This window comes from Paramisgurnus dabryanus, chromosome 1 (assembly GCF_030506205.2).
Source record: "Paramisgurnus dabryanus chromosome 1, PD_genome_1.1, whole genome shotgun sequence".
Classification (NCBI taxonomy): Eukaryota; Metazoa; Chordata; class Actinopteri; order Cypriniformes; family Cobitidae; genus Paramisgurnus; species Paramisgurnus dabryanus.
The window spans coordinates 31,271,920-31,292,907 of record NC_133337.1 but is presented as its reverse complement, the minus strand read 5'-3'; the positions used below and the strand labels follow the sequence as shown (position 1 = coordinate 31,292,907).

The 20,988-nt window shown below is 37.9% G+C and overlaps 3 protein-coding genes across 4 annotated transcripts; 2 read left to right on the top strand and 1 right to left on the bottom strand.

The window, feature by feature from the left end:
- Positions 1-1,239: 1,239 nt before the first annotated feature.
- On the bottom strand, positions 1,240-5,294 carry psmc2 (proteasome 26S subunit, ATPase 2). The gene is made up of 12 exons (XM_065284938.2): positions 5,118-5,294; positions 4,786-4,823; positions 4,613-4,694; positions 4,398-4,497; positions 4,004-4,135; positions 2,872-2,944; positions 2,692-2,787; positions 2,440-2,604; positions 2,270-2,357; positions 1,838-2,040; positions 1,615-1,711; positions 1,240-1,506 (listed from the first exon to the last, which is right to left on the bottom strand). The coding sequence occupies exons 1-12, from the start codon at positions 5,185-5,187 to the stop codon at positions 1,349-1,351; spliced, it is 1,302 nt and encodes a 433-aa protein (XP_065141010.1). The 5' UTR covers positions 5,188-5,294; the 3' UTR covers positions 1,240-1,348.
- A 357-nt stretch (positions 5,295-5,651) lies between these two features.
- On the top strand, positions 5,652-11,842 carry prdm4 (PR domain containing 4). 2 transcript variants are annotated; one of them, XM_065289767.2, is made up of 12 exons: positions 5,652-5,750; positions 6,370-6,420; positions 6,498-6,613; positions 6,699-6,887; positions 6,985-7,695; positions 7,953-8,102; positions 8,187-8,305; positions 8,430-8,515; positions 8,769-8,896; positions 9,102-9,521; positions 10,375-10,543; positions 11,181-11,842. In XM_065289767.2, exons 3-12 carry the CDS (start codon positions 6,499-6,501, stop codon positions 11,458-11,460), a joined length of 2,367 nt encoding a protein of 788 aa, XP_065145839.1. In that variant the 5' UTR covers positions 5,652-5,750; positions 6,370-6,420; position 6,498; the 3' UTR covers positions 11,461-11,842. The 2 variants fall into 2 exon arrangements, with proteins under 2 accessions (XP_065145839.1, XP_073670664.1); XM_073814563.1 differs by having other exon boundaries at positions 5,654-5,746.
- A 507-nt stretch (positions 11,843-12,349) lies between these two features.
- On the top strand, positions 12,350-19,395 carry akr1b1.2 (aldo-keto reductase family 1, member B1 (aldose reductase), tandem duplicate 2). The gene is made up of 10 exons (XM_065289768.2): positions 12,350-12,538; positions 16,677-16,844; positions 16,953-17,069; positions 17,229-17,306; positions 17,465-17,587; positions 17,895-18,001; positions 18,082-18,163; positions 18,239-18,322; positions 18,964-19,046; positions 19,137-19,395. Exons 1-10 carry the CDS (start codon positions 12,473-12,475, stop codon positions 19,177-19,179), a joined length of 951 nt encoding a protein of 316 aa, XP_065145840.1. The 5' UTR covers positions 12,350-12,472; the 3' UTR covers positions 19,180-19,395.
- The last annotated feature ends 1,593 nt before the right edge of the window (positions 19,396-20,988 follow it).

Below are 20,988 nucleotides of genomic sequence, written 5' to 3'. Positions count from 1 at the left end.
TCGTTTCTGGTGCATTACATAGAAAGTGCATCTCAATGTGTCCTCAGCTGTTTAACGGACAAAACTGGATCACTTTCAGCACTTTTATGTTGCTTGTACAATTGATCAACAACCATTATAGGACATTTGAAGATGTTTCTGTACTGATATTTAGATGCCGTTCCTCTTGTAATGAAGACCAAAGTATAGAAATCAACTGCACATGTGGTGCATTTTATTGTTTTCATGCTTTTGTGGATTTGAGATATTTTGTATAATAAATGCTAAAAAATTATTATAAATTATTAAAAGTTTATTTCACACAAGTGACTTTCGGTTTTATTTTATTCAACATATTTACTAGTCAATTTTTTACACCATTTAAATTTCCACTATGTAGATTTTTACCGGCATCTAGCTGTGAGATTGTGAATTGCAAACAACAGCTCAGTCCACAAACAGCTCCTCTCCACTTTCGAAACAAAGTCAATCTACTAAAGGACAACATTGTGAAAAACGTGCTTGGGTTTACTGTAAAAACATGCCAGTGACTTCCATGTAAGGGGACCCGTGGTTTATGTAGATAAAGTGGTTCATTCTAAGGCAGTAATTCTCAAAGTGTGGTCCGCACCAAACCCCCCCACCCCCAGTGGTCTGCCAAAAGATGACCTAAACTAGGCTTTTTATTTTATTGTTACCATAGTTACAACCAAAGACTTCATATACAGTATACCCACCACCTCAGTTTTAAACTAAGGGCTCTTTGGAATGACATTAAGTGGGACCTAGGCTGTTATACTACTGTATGTTTAATTGCAGTTTTTTTTTTCATATGTTCAGTTTGTTGTTCATATTAAGCTGTAACTCATTTCACATTTACTTGTTCAAATGAAATAAAATTCATATAATTTCTGAACATAGCATTGCATTTGTGTTTAAAAAATTAGTTTTTGACTTGAAACAGTTGCATATTAAACTTAAATTTAGCTTATCCTTCCTATTTTGTTGTTTTTTGGGAGCGTGTTAGATTGGGATTCTGTTAGGTGGTCTTCAGAAAAAAATTGGAAGATAAAGTGGTCCTTGGGCTGCAAAAGTTTGAGAAACACTGTTCTAAGGTAATAAAAACAATATGGTTAATTTTGTAAGCTCTTTATACACCACTGATAATATAATGATGTATATTATATCCTCCTGAAAGTTACACAATGCACCTTTGAAATCACCAATGAGCATGGAATAAAACTGTAGAAATTGTGGAAGTGTAATATGGATGGTTTTTATTAGTTCAATAATATCACAGAAACATGAAAATCCACTTAGGATCCACTATCAGGCAGAAAACAAACACATAAGGGGAAAAAACATGAATTTAGTTGTAAGTCATGTAGCGAGGGGTGGCGCTGAACTTGGCGTAGGATTTGATGACTTTGTTCACGGCCTCCAGAAAATCTTTCTCCGTAGCGATTTTTCGACGAGCTCTGATGGCAAACATGCCTGCCTCTGTACACACACTGCGAATCTCAGCACCTGGTTAGAAAACAAATAACAACCATTCATTAAATAAAGATGTACCTGAAACATCAACGTTGATTAACATTAAGCCCTGTTTAATCCGAATTCGAGATCAGTACTTACCTGTGCTGTTTGGACAAAGACGAGCTAACAGCTCAAAGCGGATATCTCTCTCAACACTCATGGAGCGAGCATGGATCTTAAAGATGTGGGTACGCCCCTGCAAAGAGCATACAATTACAATGTAACACATTACATTATTGCTATTTTCTGCCCACTTCATAGTCATTACTAATCGGATTGTATTAATAGCATTTTAAAATGAATAATAATATTTAACACTCACTTCTAGGTCGGGCAGGCTGAACTCAATCTTTCTGTCCAGTCGACCGGGTCTCATAAGAGCAGGATCCAGTGTGTCCGGTCTGTTGGTGGCCATCAAGACTTTAATGTTTCCCCTTGGATCGAAGCCATCAAGCTGATTGATCAACTCCAGCATAGTCCTCTGCACTTCATTATCACCTCCAGCTCCATCATCAAAACGGGCACCTACAAGACAGCAGCATTAATAAAGTGGCCGAGTCACTGTGAGGCTTAAGATCAAGATTAGTAAGGATTACATTACACAAAAGACACCTATGTGACTGAGATATTACCCATAATAACACTATATAATTAGAGCTGGATTACAGACTGAGCCTTGGACTGCCAGCGTTCCCACAGGACCATAATCTGGTCCCTACTGTATTGTTAGTTTACTGTAAACAAACAAAATTACCTCCAATAGCATCAATTTCATCGAAGAAGATTAGACAGGCTTTCTTGGTTCTCGCCATCTCAAACAATTCACGAACCATCCTGGCACCCTAGATTAAGCACAGAAATATGGCAATTGCACTTAATCACAAAATTTTATTGTTTTACCAATTTTACTGTAAAGACACTTACCTCTCCAACATACTTCTGAACCAGCTCGGATCCGATGACCCTGATGAAGCAGGCATCAGTGCGGTTAGCCACGGCTCGGGCACACAGGGTCTTTCCTGTACCGGGGGGTCCGAACAGCAATACACCCTTTGGAGGCTCAATACCCAGATTTACAAAACGCTCCGGCTGAGGTTAAAATGATGGTTATAATTAACATCCTAATGACATTATATATATATATTTTTTGTTAATAGGGAACCATTTGTGACTTACATGGAGAAGAGGGGTCTCAACCACTTCTCTGAGCTTCTCTATCTGCTCTTTGCATCCTCCAACATCACTATAGGTCACATCAGGCTTCTCCTCCACCTGTTTACATTTAAAACTTTATTATTTGGTATCCTGTCTGTAAAACTTATAGCAGGCAAATGACAAAGCACAGCTTTTGCTTACCTGCATCATGGTGACAGTGGGATCGATTTTGGGTGGCAGTGGAATGTGGATCTGATACTTATTCCTGTCGACACTGTTAACAGATATAATGGTTGTAAGATCAACTAGATAAAACTTAAAAAAAGTGTTGCTTTCCATGGCAAAATCAAGCAGTGAATATACTTCAAGCCACAAGTAAAACGATCCAACCCCTGTGTCTCTACAATGTTCTGATGAAGAGATATAGGCTTTTAAATTAGTTGCTAGGGAGTGAATTAGCATCCACCAGTGATTATACTCCAAGCCATAAATAAAATGACCCAACCCTTGTGTCTCTACGATGTTCTGATACAGAGATATAGGCTTTATTAATTCCGTTGCTAGGGTACTGTTTTTGGTTGCTAGGAGTGGCTTGGCAGTGGCCAGTGATGATACTCCATAGGCTGCTTGCCAGTTTGAGTAATGTAAAGCAACCGCCATGTCTCTATAACATTCAAATTTGAAGATATAACTGTTTGAGTTTTTGTTGCTAGGGTGCTCAAAAGTGGTTGCTTGGGTGTGGCTTAATAGCTCTATTAGGATCCTGAGAGGCTGATTGGATACCCAAGTAAAATGAGGCCACCCATCTAAGCATTTTATAATGGCAGTCAATGGGATCACTTGCTAGGGTGCCTAAAATGGTTGCTAGGGTGAACTTAAACTCCATTGTGGGGTGTGTTCTAATAGAGTCTACCACCCTCTTCAAAGTTAGTAACCCACATGTTTCTACAAAATCCTTGCTTTGACCCATTAAAGTTCAGCGCAATGTTAATTTTAATGGGTTTTCTATGGGAAATGTCGGGTGCCTCTTACACCCCAAGGCCAGGGGTACAATGTACACCCCAATGTGAGTCTACTGCCCTCTTCAAATGTTGTAACTCACGTTTCTACAAAATCTTTTCGAGCGGGCTATGACCCATCAAAGTCTATGGGATTTTTTGGGTGGTTTGTCACCCCTCTCGCCCCACTTTTAAAGTCATAGAAGAAGAATATACCCAAGCAATAACAATAGTTATTTGTTATTGCATAAATGCAAGCACCACTAACAAGAGAAACATTTAAGGTGTTCATGGAGTTAGAATGTAAAGTGAATAATCCATCATTTTCTCCTTACCCAACTCTCATTCCTTCTTCAATGTCAGTGGGAGCAACCTGGTCGCTCAGGTCCACTACAAACTTGGCAAACTGTTTCACATTAATGATGTACTTTGGATCCTCAGAGTCAGCGTTGATTATCTTGGTGCACCTAAGAACAAACAAAAACAGACAATCAAAAAAAATATTGATAGATAGATAGATAGATAGATAGATAGATAGATAGATAGATAGATAGGGTAGATAGGGTAGATAGGGTAGATAGGGTAGATAGGGTAGATAGGGTAGATAGGTAGGTAGGTAGGTAGGTAGGTAGATAGATAGATAGATAGATAGATAGATAGATAGATAGATAGATAGGTAGATAGGTAGATAGATAGATAATGTTCATTGTGCCATCAGTATTTTTATACCTGGCAACCTGCAGAGGCTGTTCACTCTGCAGAGTCTGTTTGTCTGCTGCCAGATCCCATAGTGCAGGAGGAGCCAGACCTGTATCAGATTCTTTAATGCCTGAAACATACACAAAAATCCCAGGATTTTACCATATGCTGCTTCAGTGCACAACAATGTGAATTAATGAGTGGATCCACAAAATGTTGGAATTTTACAATGATGGTGCATTTACCTGTGAGCTCATTTATTTTCTTCAGAAGGGATTGAATATCATCTTCCACTTGTTTGATCTGTCTGGAATAAGTGCTTTGGCCCTGTTAGACATTAACAAATAATACATTAATTAATTTCAAATGACATCACTGAGACTAAAATCTAAATATAATGTTTAAATGCCCAACTTACATAGGTTTTTAGGAGTGCAATATCTCCTTCATCCAAGGCTAAAAGAATAAAACAATGATCGACATTAAAACACTTAATATGGCACAATTTTGGGTATAATGTTCACTTTTAAATGCAAACAGATATTTATGAGATTCTGTGTTAAACGTCACATAGCATGATGGAGCAAAGAGGAATAAACTCAAAAGCATCTTTGAAATAGGTGTAGTAAGTTATATACATTTTGAATGTTGTTGTTGTTGACACATTTTAACTACATTGCGGCTAGTTAGCAAATGCTAACTTGCTGATTTCATCCATTAAAAAGACACGAAACGTCTCACAAATAATACCTCGAATTGGTTTGTCCTCCTTTTCCTCCTCTTTAACTTTGCGTTGCTCAGAACCCAAATAGTCAGGCATGACTGCTTTCTTTAAAAAAGTATGTACGGTGAGTGTAAAAGCAAAGATTACACAGCAGGTTTTCAGGCGAACAGTCACCGTACTTTTGTTTTCCGGTGTAGCGGAACACAGGAAACCTGTCTTAGTATGCAAAATAAAAGTCTTGTGATTCGCCGCTACACTTTTACCTGAAGGTTCATGCCAGCTACACGAGTAATATACTTTAGCATAAGTTACTTTAGTATTCACTGTAGTGAACTGTAGAATTTGTAGTATATTATGGTAATTTTACACCTTGTTAATATTATAGTATTCTGTAGTTGTAACACTAATGTGGTAAATATAGTAGAATAATTTAATATTTATTATGGTATAATTAAAATACTATAGAATACAGACATTTTAATTTAGTAAAAATAAAGTATACTACAGTTTTTATTTCATTTAAGCGGACACGTTGTCGGACTCTTATTTTGATACAGATTCCCACCTTGAGTCATACCCCTTTGCCTTTAGCAATGTTATTGTTTTCATATTATTTATCTTGTACGGAGAGTGGAGTAAACATTGGGCTGTGAATTTAAGTAAATTATTTGTGTGTTTAAATAATATCTACTCATTCCTGCAATAGCATCTACATACATTTCTAGGTTACATTGCGTTTCTCTTAAACCTGGTTAAATAGCTAACTCAGTACTAGCTTGTTCTTAAAACACTTAATGCTTTGTTTGTCTTGTCGACGTTTGTTTACCTACACATTTTGTTGTTGTTGGTAGATGTTACGTTAGAAGATGCAGTGGTTAAACTAAAAGTGGTTAAAAAATACTGTAGTATGCTTTAGTATTTACTATAGTAAACTGTAGTAACTTGTAGTATAGGCTACTGTAGAATATCATAGTAATTAATACTACACTTCGTTAACGTATGCTATGGTATTCTTCAGTATTAAGTATAATAATTTAATAAACTGTTGAAAATACTGCAATATTTACTATGGTAAGGTTTGAAAACACTATAGTATGTAGAAATTTACTATAGTAAATGTTAAAGTATACTAAAGTATTTTTTTTCACGTGGAATAGTGTTTAAAGGAGTGATAACTGTAGTCAGCTTATGAAATTGACCCAAATAAAATAAAAACAGCTATAGATAGAGACTCAAAAGGTTTTATTTATTAACATAGACAATCTTTTTTATTTGCAGATCCAGTAATCCATCCGTCACCTCAATGCCTTAATTAATCTACGCTGTCAGGTAAACAAATACACATGCATGTGACATCAGCATATATAAATTATACCTGAATGCTATATACCATCTCTTTTGTTTAGCATGAATGACATGAACCTCAGCCCAGTGGGCATGGACCAGCTCAGCGTGCCCCCTGTGAGTGCAAGTCACCTTTGCCTTCCATCATCTCCAACCCACAACCCCATCACCACTTCAGGTCAGGACACAAACACCTTGATGCATTGCTGTGATGTTCTGTATGATAAGAAAAGTTTAATAACACACATCTTGTTTCATTTCAGGCATGCCGGTCGCTATACCCAGCTTGGGTCCATCTCTTGGGCCTCTTCCTTCTGCGCTGTCCTTGATGTTACCCATGGGTCCTTTAGGGGACAGAGGTGTTATGTGTGGCCTTCCAGAGAGAAATTATACATTACCACCTCCTCCATATCCCCACCTGGAGAGTAGCTACTTCAGACATATTCTTCCAGGTAACATTATACTTTAAACCAAGGGTTGTCATCCTTTCCTCAGCCATCCCAAGGAAATGCTTGTTAAATATATAAATAAATTCTCTATTCTCTTAAGGTATTTTGTCATACCTGGCAGATCGTCCACCACCTCAGTACATTCATCCGAGCAGCCTTAACATGGATGGTACGCTTTCCGTCTCCAGCAACCACCCTTCTGGCTTAGACCCATACAGTGGTCCAGGTGGCCCTCTAGAACAGGGCTTGGTGTCCCTAGACTCACGGCAGGTAGGAGGCCAAGGTGATCTCCACCAGGGAGGCTCTCACGAAGTGCAGCTAGACACCACGGGACTAACCATGGAGTCACGTGTCAGTAGTCCCATGTCTCCGAATGGAATGGAAGAAGACTTGGCCACCATGGAAGGTGTAGTGGTGGCAGAGACCCAGCAGCAGCTTGGGCCCAGACCTCAGCCTCATGAAGGTTTGGATTCCTCCGGAGGTGTTATGCCCCTGCATGGAGCAGGGCTGGATCTGCCAGTAGTGATGGAGCAGGAGCATATGGGTGGCAGAGTACGAACCAACACTACTGGAGGGCTGAGCTCTGGGGTGGTTAGTGTTGTGCTCACTGGGGCCATGCCCCAACAGTCTCAGCTAGAACCTGTTTCTTTACACGGCCCTGCGGGTATGGGACTAGAAGCTGTCAACGTGTCGCCCATCACTGCTGAGGTGTCTCTAGGACCAGACAATAGCCTGGTGCTGGTGAACTCTACATTGCAACTAGAAGACTCAACCTCCAATAAGGAAAACATGGCCACGGCCTTTAACATTTGTAAGTTTGTATAGTCATTTTGCATTGGATTAGGGCAGTGGTTCTCAAACCTCCTTGTGTAGGGTGCACCCCTTGGCGCCCCAAGAGAAAATTAATGACATAAAAGATTCTCAAACTAAACATTTTAACAATGAAGCACAATGTAACAACAATGTTGTTGGCACCATCTCACACACTCCAGTTTGAGAACCACTGGATTAGTACATTAAACAGTGTCATGTGGTTTGGTCAATTTCATACTTTTTATCATCTACAAGGGTGTACTTTGTGTGAGCGGTCGTATCCCTCCGACTGCCCCGAGCATGGACCTGTCACATTCATCCCAGACACGCCCATTCAGAGTAGAGCCCGCCTCTCTCTGCCCCGCCCCTTATGCATGCGGATTTCAGTAAATGATGAGCCTTCTGGTAAGTAATGTAAGCTTGTTGTTTCACTAATTTAAATCCAAAACTGCTTTATCCCATTGGCGGTTTTTTTTTTTTTTGCTGTAGGTGTGTTTGCTAGAGAGACCATACCTTCACGCACCTGCTTTGGGCCTATGGTTGGACAGCACTGCAGCAGTGTCGAACTTACAGACTGGTCTGACAAGGACACCCCTCAGATATGGAAGGTAAATATCAAATTTAAGTGTTAATTGGTTAAAATATTATCACACACTATTTAACCAATATACATATTATGTTATTATTCTGTCCATGGCCGTGGCTGATTGCTGTTTCCTTATTGTACCATAGATGTTTCACAATGATATTCAAGAGTTCTGCATCGTCACGACAGATGAGCACGAGTGCAACTGGATGATGTTTGTACGGAAAGCAAGGTAACTTCATCCAAAAAACACTTTTTTAATCAGAAATATCAGAAGTTTTAATTATCTAATCTTAATTAAAGGGATAGATCATCCAGAAATGAAAATTTTATTGTGTGAACATAAAAGAAGATGTTTTGATAAATCATGGTAAACAAACATTGACTTCCATAGTATTTGTTTTTTCTACCATGGAGTCGGACAGGTCTAAAGAAATAACATGTCATGCCTTGTATGAAAGTCATCAGGTCAATTATATTTGCAGGACTTCAGAAGAAAGAAACCTTGTGGCATATATTGACAACGGGAAGCTTTATTTCTGCACATCCAGAGAGATTCTGCCAGACCAGGAGCTCCTTTTTTATTACAGCGGGGATTACAGCAGGCAGCTAGGTGTGACAATGGGTATTAAAGGGTACCCCGACTATAAACGCATGCATGTCTTAATAGATTAACACTGGGATTGGCTATATGAATGTGAAATTAAAAACAGTACAAACTTAATAGTTTTAATAAACTTAAAAAAATCTTTTCACTTGGAGGCCGCCATTTTGTTTACATCACAATGACAAATCCAGTCATTACTATATCTTTTCAGGTGTACCAGCAGTGCCAGAAGGCCAGATTTGTCACTGTGGAAAAGAGTGTGCCTCTTTCACCGAATTTAAATCTCACCTTAACAGCCATGCCCAGAGCCAAAGCCCCGCCCAGGACCACCCTGCACATGCTACCCACAACCAATCACAAGAGAAAGTGACCAACGAGGCATCCCGCTCCACCTCCCCTCCACAATGGCAGTGCCATTCAGACATGAGCGAACATTCCAGCAGCAACGGGCACGCTCACGGCCGCGAGAGGAAGTTTAAATGCAGCATGTGCACGAGAGCGTTCACCACGTCCACCAAACTTAACGTGCATTTCATGGGTCACATGGGCATGAGACCGCACAAGTGCAGCTACTGCAGCAAAGCTTTTAGTGATCCGAGCAATCTCAGAAAACACCTGAGAATTCACACAGGTAAAAAAACAATGATATAGAAATATAGTAGCTATATGCTAAAAAAAAACCCATTTAATTGTTTTAGCTACACACCATTAGGTGGTGAGTTACATTTTATGATCTGCATTTAGCAGATATTGTGGCGGTTTCCCGGACAGGGATTAGCTTAAGCCAGGACTAGACCTGAGTTTAATTGCGAAATATAACTAGTTTTAACAAACATGTCTTACTAAAAACATTACTTATGTGCATTTTGAAGCAAAACAAAGGGCACAGATGTATTTTAAGGTATGTCAGTGCAAGTTGTTTTGAGTTTGGACAGCTCTTACATTTATTTTAGTCTAGGTCTAGTCTAATCCCTGTCTGAGAAACCGCCCCAATGTGTTTTCCCTGTTATCAAAACAGACACACGATTTATTTTTATCAGATGTTTGGCAGATGATAACCTGAAGTATGTCAAACATGACTTCGCTGTGCTTTTACAACCTGAAACTATTGCAAACAGCATAATAGGCTGAATCAAAGTGCTAGTGAAGTGGCACCACTAGGTGGCCATGTTTGCAACACCTCTGTGCAGTTTTTTCAATCAGGCAAGACTTTAGTTTTGAGTGTGCTAAAAACACTTTATTCAAGGTCGTTTTAGCAACTGCGCATGCACACAGTTTGGCAAGCGCCTCACGTGACTCTGTATAGAGCTCCTCCCCCAGATATTCATTAGTCTTGATGATCGGCTCTTTTAAATGGAAGGCGTAATTCTGTCACCAAAGCGGTCATAATGAGCGTTGCATTGTCCCCTATTCATAGTAATATAAATGCTCAACCTTGCTATATCCAATATCTTTGGCTAAATATATGCTGCTTTTTTCTGCAGGTCAGAAGAACTTTAGGTGTACAGTATGTGGAAAGTCTTTCACTCAGAAAGCACATGTGGAATCTCATATGGTCATACACAACGGTACCAAGAACTTTAAGTGCGACCATTGTGACAGGATGTTTGTGCGGAAACAAGACCTTAAACAGCACATGTATTCACATTCGTTGTAAGTTTTTCAACTTAATAGCTATGCTATAATTTTGCACAGCTTTAAAATGTGACCCTGGACCACAAACCCAATCAGAAGGGTAAATTCTTGAAATTGAGATTTATACATTATCTGAAAGCTGAATGAATAAGCTTTCCATTGATGCATGGTTTGTTATGATAGAACGATATTTAAAAATCTGGAATCTGAGAGTGGAAAAAATCGAAATATTTATAAAATCGCCTTTAAAGTTGTCCAGATGAAGTCCTTAGAAACACATATTACTAATAATAAATACATTTTAAATATATATCTTTACTTAAATATATGATCTTTACTTAATATTCAAATTATTTTTGGTATACAAAATCAATAATTTTGACCCATAATGTATTTTTGACTATTGCTACAAATATGCCCATGTTTAATGAAAGAAATGATGGTAGATAGATACATTTAAAACAAAATTGACCCTTTACACTCTCTCTATGTTTGAAATGACAATTTTTCCCTTTCATGGTCAAATCAAACGTCATGCAATAGACGTAGACGTAGTCATCCAATCACACTGGACAAATAAAATAATTTGAGATCGTCATATAATTTCTAGTAGTCACCTCGTTGATTGTTCTTTATTTATCTTTCCCCATTCTAGAGATCGCCAGATAAGCTGTCCAAAATGTGACAAGCAGTTCTTGAAGATGGACCATCTCAAGAAACATTTAAACTCTCACGATGGTAAACGGGATTTCATCTGTGAAAAATGCAGCAAGGGCTTTCTTACTAAATACCACCTTACACGGCACCTTAAAATCTGCAAGGGTCCGAAAACTGGTCGAGGGGCAGCACAGGGAGAGGAAGGGGAAGATGAGGAGGATGAGGAAGATGATGAGGAAGAAGAGAGGACTGCTGACAGGGATCAATCAAGCCAATGATGAGGAGTGTAGAATAAGGCCATAGGGACATTTTCTTCTGAAAAAAAAAACTCTAACTTTATCCTTAAATGTTTCGTGGTTTGTTTAGATTATGTTTCTGTATTTCTCATTAAAGGCTTTAAATTCATGTTTCCAAAATCATTGTATCCACAAAAAAATGGTCAACAACTCATACCAATGTAATTTAGATTTAAAAAAGATAATTATGAATTGAAATGTTGGTAGATAATATTGAACAATAGATGTTGTGTTTTATTTGTTAACACCCACAGTGCATTTTTTGTTTGTTTAACGTGTTTCTTGACAGCAGTCAGGCATGCCTGTTCTGTACACTTAAATCTCTGTATTGTATTTATTTTGTAAATAAATTAATACTTTTTTACATGCAATTTTTACATTCAAATTGACAAACTCTTAAAATAACCGAGCTTAGATGCAAAATGACATATTTTTTAATCTAAAATCCTTTGCCTATATATTCAACTGATGAAATGAAGTCACACATCCTCTGGCATGGCATGATAGTAAGTGAGTGATTGATGAAGAGAGAGTTTTTATATTTGTTAAAACGATTCCCTAATGCTCCGTTCCAGGCAGATTTTTGAGCACGTGAATTACGACTTCAAAACCACGGCTTACGCCATTTGTTGATATTGCCGTTTGTGAAGCCTGGGCTGTCTACAGAGATCGCGTTTTTTTACAGTTTGATCAGCGGACAGGCAGCAAGCAGATAGTGAGGAGATGTTTCCGGTATGTAACAAAAAATGTTTTATGGTCTAAAACGCTTTAATTCGCTTAGAGCACCTTTAACGGTAAAACAGAATCCAATTGGTCAAATCCTCTGACGTCAGCCCCGCATACGACGTACGCCAGATATATTGGCACGCATCCACGCTCGGCTCAGCCTCAACAGGAACAGTCGATATACCGAGCCGCTTGAACACAACTCACAGACGGTTGGACTTGAAACATTTGTCAAAGTTTATTAGGCGCTTATCATCACTTGTTCACCATGGCAACGTCCGTGAAGCTAAACACCGGGGTAGATATGCCAATCGTCGGCCTGGGCACGTGGAAGGTATTTGGTGTTTTCTTTTGTTTTCAAGAGCGATCATGTTTCATTACATAAGTGCACAATGCTTGCACGTTGCATGGGAAAGTTATAAAACTCAAAATATTTATTGAAAAAACATGCATAATTAAAGTATTACTTATAGATTAATACAATATTCTTCATTTGCACAAAAATTATTGACTTAATCGAGTATCATAAATTTTGGGGAAAAGTTGTGAAGTTACAATGAAATGAATAGTATTAGTTTACGGTAATATTTAAATAAAAACAAAACAAACAATCTGTAAATTAGAATGATCGATTATAGGTAAAGGATCGGTAAACTACAATGAACGATCCCAAAGTTTGCAGTAATTAAAAATGGGAAGTGGGCGTGTAATGTTTTTTTTGTTAATGTAAGGGTTACTTTAGGGCACTTATTTACTCACTTGTTTGGTCACAGTGAGTAAGCAAATTCACAGATATAAATCAACTTTTAATAAGACTTTATTAGATAAACTTGGATTATATAATCATAGGTCTAGCTGCCAAAGGACAAAAACTTTTTTCCTAATTCAGGCTGTAGACGGTGGGCCGAGGGGAGATTTCGTGTTATCAGACGATCTCTTGTGATGGATAACGCAGTTTTTTTTATGTAACCGCTACGCTTTTCAACAAAGCAAATAAAAATTGTTGCCACTTACACACCTTGCACATTACTATAATATCGGTAACTTTCTCCAGGTTATTTTCCCGGCGAATAGAGCAAGCAGCTACGTTTGGGGTCCGAAGTTCATGACGTATTTGTTGCGTTCATCCAATAGCGTGCGTGGAAAAGTGATGACGCATGTCAACAAACTGGCGAGTTTCGCTGGAAAGATTGAACTTGTTAACTAATTTTAGCCACTAATGCAGTTTTAATATTCAGTTTGAAACAAAATGTGAATGTAGAGGTAACGTTGCCCATTCTTACCGTTTTTATTTTATGTAACCATCTTTGTCATGTCCTGTCATTTTTTTGTAATCTTTAATAAATACACCGTTCTATTTTTTTACACCATTCTGATATCTGTTATCGCTTGGAAACACAACGTCATAAAGCAAGACAGACAATTATTTTCCCTGCTTTGTCATGTTTACTGGAAAGAAATGTCAAAAAATGAAGTGCTGCATGCATGTATTTGAGGATAGTGGACCCACCATTCCCTTCACAGGCACAAGTTGGCAGAAATTGATTTAATCAGTGATTCTGTGGAAAGACCTTGAATGCAGAGAAAGCAGTACACAAGAATAATACAGGCATATAAGTAACAAAGCCAGGAACCGACAAACAAGTTAATCAAACTAGCTAACACAAGCTACCACAGGCAGTGCTACAGCCATTTCACAAATATCACAAAGATAAAAAGTGCACAAAGGAGAAGAGAGGAAGTTTTTATTGAAGAAACTGCAAAGGAAGGTTGATAGTATATTGTATAGACATGCAGTGAAGAAAGTAGCATGGTTTACAGTAGTATAAATTAAATATGCAATGTTTAAGCAGTAGCCTTTAAATAGCAGAGCAAAAATGCATCAAAGACAAATGGTTTAAGATTATTATAACAGTTACATAGAAAATCGCATGTACAGTGTATATACATACACATGTGCAGTGTAGTAAAAGTATAAGAGTAGTACAAATGTAGATGCAGTGTATTAACAGTAATATAATAAAAACAACCTACAAAATTTTCCTTTTCAATTATGGCATGATTGGCATCGTTATTATCAACAAAACCAGACACCTGGGGTCTCATTTATAAATCCTTACTAAAAGTCTACGTATGCACAAAAGCCAAAAATGGCATACGGCAAAAAATATTAAGACAAAACAAAGCACTGTTCCCTTTATAAATCACAGATCACCTGCAATTGTTCATACATGAATCATTCTCAGGTCCCACCCTGCAAGCCCATTCTCCCATTAAGTTCGGTTTTGTATAGATCACAACCTTTGTGTGGGAACTGGCGTATGCACAAAACGGGGCTGGAAATGTGCGTACACCAGTTCCCACACAAAGGTTGTGTTCTATAAAAGAAAAAACTTAATGAGAGATGGGCTTGCAGGGTGGGACCTGAGGATGATTCATGTATGAACACTTGCAGGTGATCTGTGATTTATAAAGGGAACAGTGCTTTGTTTTATAGGTCTTAATATTTTTTTGCGTATGCCATTTTTGGCTTTTGTGTGTACGTAGACTTTTAGTAAGGATCCTACGCACAGTTTTATAAATGAGACCCCTAAACGATGTGAAATTGGTTTATTACCCATCTTAAGGGAACAGGTGGAAACAATATATGTAGCATGAGTTTTTCACTGCTGAAAGTTACAAATCATTTTTCTTCAATCAGTGATGTGCAGAACCTAAACCTATTGTTTTGCACTTTTTTAGTGGTAGAGGCAGAGGATAGCGAGGCAACGCCAGTAAAAACACAGGCTCTGAGGTCTTAAGCCCATGGTCTTTACACATCCAAGCAGGCCCCACACATTGCATTATCTGCAAACATAAGAAGTATAAGGTTCAGAAAAACAGCAGTAAAGGGGTTAAAATAAAATTAACAGTATAAAACTAGGTATCACTTCACCTGCCCTTACAAAAATTAACCATTGTTTTTCTACGGTTAAAAAAATGGTTACTGTAGTAAAACCATGGTAATCACAAAATAACTATTGTTTTGACAACTATGGTTTTATAGTTAAATCGTGGTTAGTGTAGTAAAACCATAGTTTTGCTGATAGTAATCAATACAACAAAATACATTGTTTACTACACTTTTACCACAATAAAACCATGGTTAATTTTCGTAAGGGTGCTATCGAGATTATACCCGGTACCTCACCACACAAAAACACAAGAACATTAACACACATATGCAAATGGGTAACGTTACAAGCACTTCGGCAAAACAGTCATTGAGGAGAGGCTGTTAACAACGTGAACTTTGACTGTCAAAGCTAAATTTACTTTTTTAAAAAACTGTGGAAGAAACAGAGGGAGTAAACATTGCAGCTTATAAAAACTATAATACTGTGAAAAGCATAAATTATATAAAAATGTACATTTTCGCTGCTCTAGTTGTCTACACACCCAGCAGCTGTCGAAGTGTGGCTTGCCCACCGGTCATTTTAAAGCGCAGTGGGCGCAAACTTTATGAAATATTACTAGAACATTCGGCTGGGGTGTGTCTCTCTTAAACGGAGATGTAAGAGAAATGAAGACGACACATATACATATTTTGTGTATGACCGATCGGCGGTAAAAGTTAATATGCACGGAACATCATTGTTGTACGGAACAGTTAACGTTAGTCTACGCCTACGTAAAACAACACTAACGAGACGCATACATACGTTTGAACAAACCAATGTACACAACAAACATTTTAAATAGATATCAATTAAATCAAATGAATACTTACAATCACACAAAGAATGTCCTTGGCGATGGTCAATTCCGCTGCAGCTCGTGTCTGAATCCGTGTAACAGCTGTTCTACTAACCCACGTCTGATTGGTTAATAATAATCCTTTGTCAGTATCTTGGCGCTCTATTGGTTCGACTGATATAGTAGGCAACCACGTTTGCCTGCATATTTACGGGGACATTTTATCATTTCGGGGGAAAATGTGCAATAAATGCGAGTGGCAACACTTTTCATATCGTTGAGAATAAAACAACCGTCCAAACTTTACAAATTCAGGTTCTCCCTCCATGGGGATCATCCATTTCGAAAAGTAAAGCAGATACGGAGCCTCGGCCCACCGTCTACTGGTAAAAACTGTTTTTCAAGAGGGCCCGGTGTTTTCAAACTGGGGTCCAGGGACCCCCAGAAAGTTCTAAGGGGTTCCCAGAAAATTTCAAAAAAAAAAATTAATGTGTGTGTGTGTGTGTGTGTGTAAGTGATTCTTCATTAAATGTTCATCATATATGGGGCCCCTGCCATCATGAAGTTCCCACTCAGGTCCAAGCAATTTTATTTGTAGTGAAAAGATTATTATATAAATATATAAACCATAATAATTAATAATAGTACATTTATTTTCCAGTTGTGCGATACCTCAGGGATCTCTCCTACACTACAGAGTGAGTTGTTTTTTTATTAGTGTTTTTTTTTTCTTTTAGTCTCCTACAGGTAAAGTGACTGAGGCTGTTAAAGCTGCCATTGCTGCAGGCTACAGACACATTGATGGGGCCATGGTGTACCAAAACGAAACCGAGGTCGGAGAGGGAATTCATGCCATGATAAAAGACGGTGTGGTTAAAAGAGAAGAACTGTTTGTGGTCAGCAAGGTATGTCAGATTGCACGCTGTCTATTTTAAGACTAGCTTGAGTTTTGTAACCCTGAATCAAGATTGTAAAAGTTGTATATAAATTTGAATGTTTTTTTTTCTGGACAGCTCTGGTGCACTTTTCACGAAAAGTCCCTCGTCAAGGGGACCTGTCAGAAGACTTTAAGTGATCTGAAGCTGGATTACCTGGATCTTTACCTAGTTCATTGGCCAATGGGATTTAAGGTAAATTATTTATGTGTGTGAAGAGTTTAAGATGCTCTTGTTACCATTTATTTGTGGTGGCGTTCAACGTTGCCCCCCGTTTTTTTAATTCAAGAGTGGCATTGCTATGTAACACCTGTTTCTGCAATATATATTTCTTAAGTCACTTTTGCTTTTCAGGCTGGGTCAGACCTATTTCCACTGGACAGCGAGGGCTTAACCATCAGTGACGGCACTCATTTTTTGGACACTTGGGAGGTAAGATGACTTCAGCAAGGAGGAATAGTGTATTTGATTTTATTTATTTTGTAGTTTACATTGACATTATCTAACAATTAACTTTTAACTTGGGGTTAAGATTAGGCCTTTATAGTTGGAATGCTGTCAAACTATACAGTATGACCTTTGTGTTACAGGCCATGGAGGAGTTAGTGGATGCTGGGTTGGTTAAGGCTATTGGTATCTCTAACTTCAATCGAGAACAAATCGAAGCTATCCTGAATAAACCAGGACTCAAGTATAAACCTGCCAACAATCAGGTCAGTACCATATACCCAAAAAGGAATGAGCATTGGCTTTATTTCATTCACAATTACAGATGAACAGAGAAAGGTCAGCATATCCAATGAACCGCATTTCGCCCTGAGCAATCGTGTAATGCAATTGTCCCTTAAATCTCATGCTGTTTGTCAAGGACAGGCATCTTTTGTCTTAAAATGTCATTTGGACCTTGTCTGCTGGCCTACTTTGCATGAGACACTGAGAATGCTGTTCTTTGTTTTTACTTTAAAAGTGAACTCAAATTGGTAATGGTAAAAAATGGTAATAATCTGAATTTCTTTTTAGATTGAGTGCCATCCATACCTGACTCAGGAGAAACTAATAAATTACTGTCAGTCTAAAAACATTACAGTGACTGCATACAGTCCCCTGGGGTCGCCAGACAGACCATGGTAGGGACCATAGCTTAATTTTGCATATTATGATTTTATACGGTTACCACGGATAACATTTACATTTCTCTTAAATATAGGGCCAAACCAGAAGATCCTTCGCTACTTGATGACCCAAACATCAAAGCAATAGCAGAGAAGCACAAAAAGACCACTGCCCAGGTATGGAAAATTAGTTTATTTTAGATCTTCCCATTGATTCAAAGCATGACATGCTTGCTCTGCACCAATGCACAGGTCCTGATCCGCTTCCAGATTCAGAGGAATGTTATTGTCATCCCCAAGTCCATTACACCTCAGCGGATTCAAGAGAACTTTCAAGTAAGTCCATCTGTTGGATATCTTTTGATTCTGATTGGTCAATAGCTGTGTTTTTTTTATGATAAACCACACATAATCGTTGTGTTCAGCACTCATAGCTGTATCCAGTGGTGTAGTGCAGGTATACAGAGTATACCCACTTTTTTATTTGATGCCATTGGGTATACCCACTTCTACTTTAAAAAAAATGGGGGCATAACTTAAGAGTATACCCACTTCTCCAGGCACCACTACACCACTGGCTGTATCACCCATATCAACAAATATTTCAAACATGTCAAACATTTTCTTACTGTTCAGTCAGTCAGGGACTATTTTTTTTCAGCAGAATAAAGGCTTTTAGTGATTTTACTTAATGAAGTTAAGTTGTTTTATTATTTGGTAACCATTTTATAAAAGCAATAGGGTACTCCAGGCTAGTGCTGTATTGTCATTAAGTCATGGCTAAAGCTTTGTGTCGTGCATAACAATTCCCTTCAACTGATTTATTCTTCCACAATATGGTAATGCCTCCGTATACTGCTCCTTGTATTGCTTGCGTAAGACGAAGGACAAGAAAAAGGATCAGGATGTAAATGTCATGTTGTTTTAGAGTTGTAGTACAGCTTTTTCAAATTGAAATTTTTTTTTCACATCCACAGGTCTTTGATTTTGTACTGAGTGATGAGGAAATAAAGACCATCTTGAGCTTTAACAGAAACTTCAGGGCTTGTCCAATGCATTGGTGAGTAGCTTTTTTAATAGGGACAGACTGTATTTCTCACACTACCTCATTTTGTATTTAACATGTGATTTTCTTCCTCATGTCATCTAGGGGGGTGAAGCACAAAGACTACCCATTTAATGCTGAATATTAAAAAGAAGAACATGATCAAAACATGCTGTTCTGCCAAAATGGATTCTGTTTTCTGGTATTATTGCCATTGAAGATTACAGTTTATGCTTGATGTGGGATTCCGAAAATCCAAAGCAAATAAGTCTTATGTCAATAGCTATATGTATGAAATACACTGGCTCAAATGCTTTTGTCTATTGACTGTTGTCTGTTAAAGCATTAAAAATGTTAAAACAGGCTTGCATGGCTACTCCTTTAAAGGTGCATTGTGTAACTTTTTATCTCTTGACAAAAATGCAATATAATATACATAACTATCTTATCAGTGGTGTATATAAGACTTTAAATAATGAGCTGTATTGTTTTTATTACCTTAGAATGAGCTGTTTTTATCTACATACACATAGGTCCCCTTACATGTAAGCAGTGTTCGAATTATGTCAAAGCTTATGGGGGGTCCCCTAGCTAAGCCCCACCCCCCGGCCAAGCCCCACCCCCCTCATTATAGGGTCGCTGTGATTTCACAACGTAAGATGTGATCGTCCTTGATCAACAATCATCTGATCCTGGTTTTAATCAAAGAAACCCCAAATTACCCTTAACTCAAACTCTAAAAAAAGTTTACCCCTCAAATTAGTGTGAAACACTGGCAAGGGCAGAACTTTAAAACAGAATAGGGGTGAAATAGGGTGGACTCATTCTTAAATTACATAATTTTACTATATAGTAGTGGTAAAATGAATGATTACATTGCGTTTTTTGAGTCATAGATTGAATCATTTTCGGATCAGCAAAACTTATGAGCATATAAAAATAGAAAAGAACAAAGTTACAAATAAAGCAAGATCTAACAGTAGTATTTAGGTACATAAATAGAATCAAATGAATAATAACACTGTCTTCTTCACTGTATAAATTACATATAATTAATCTTTTTAAAGATACATAATTTTAAAGATAGTTATCATGCCACCAGGTTGAAGGTTGCTGTCCCCAGCACTCACAGCAGCCCCATTCGCGTAATTTGCGGGTGGTATACGTCCCCACCGCTTTATGACCAAGTTGATTGTGCCCCAGCTTCCGACCACGAAGTAATTCTTGCGTTCATAATCATAATTAGGGTCCATATTCATTTAAAACGCATGGACAACGCATGACGCGCCGCCGCCTTCTGCTTTTCAAAGCGGTCGCTGTGAACACGAGTTTTGTTTTAGATGCGTCTATTTGAGTGCACTTGCTGCACGTTTAGATTTAAAATAAACTTGAGCGCAACTTGATACCTTGATAAAAGGTAAATGTAAATGTAAAAAAAATCTACCGGTAAGTTATATATGTAACAATGATTAATCTATTAATAGTTATTCTTCATCTATTTCATGCAAACGCTAGGGGAAAAAATATAGGGGAAAACATTTGTTCCTTTTCAGCAGTTGATAACTTGATAAAAGGTAAATGTCGTATTTTTTATATCTACCGGTAAGTTATATATGTAACAATGATTAATCTATTAATAGTTATTCTTCATCTATTTCATGCAAAACGCTAGGGGAAAAAGTATAGGGGAAAACATTTGATCCTTTTCAGCAGTTTTTGAATAAGTTTAATTGAATAATATTAAAATACCTTATGGTAGGGCTGCATGATTATGGCAAAAACATAACTGTTTTTAGACTATTTGCATTGAATTGGAAACAATATTTTTGGAAAATATATTAATTGCAAGGCTGCAAAGAATAGTGCACTGAGGATTTAATTATATTATTTTAATATAGGCTAGTCAGTGGTGAACTAAAGTGGGCCGGTCTAAGACATGAAACTCCAGGGCTGAAAA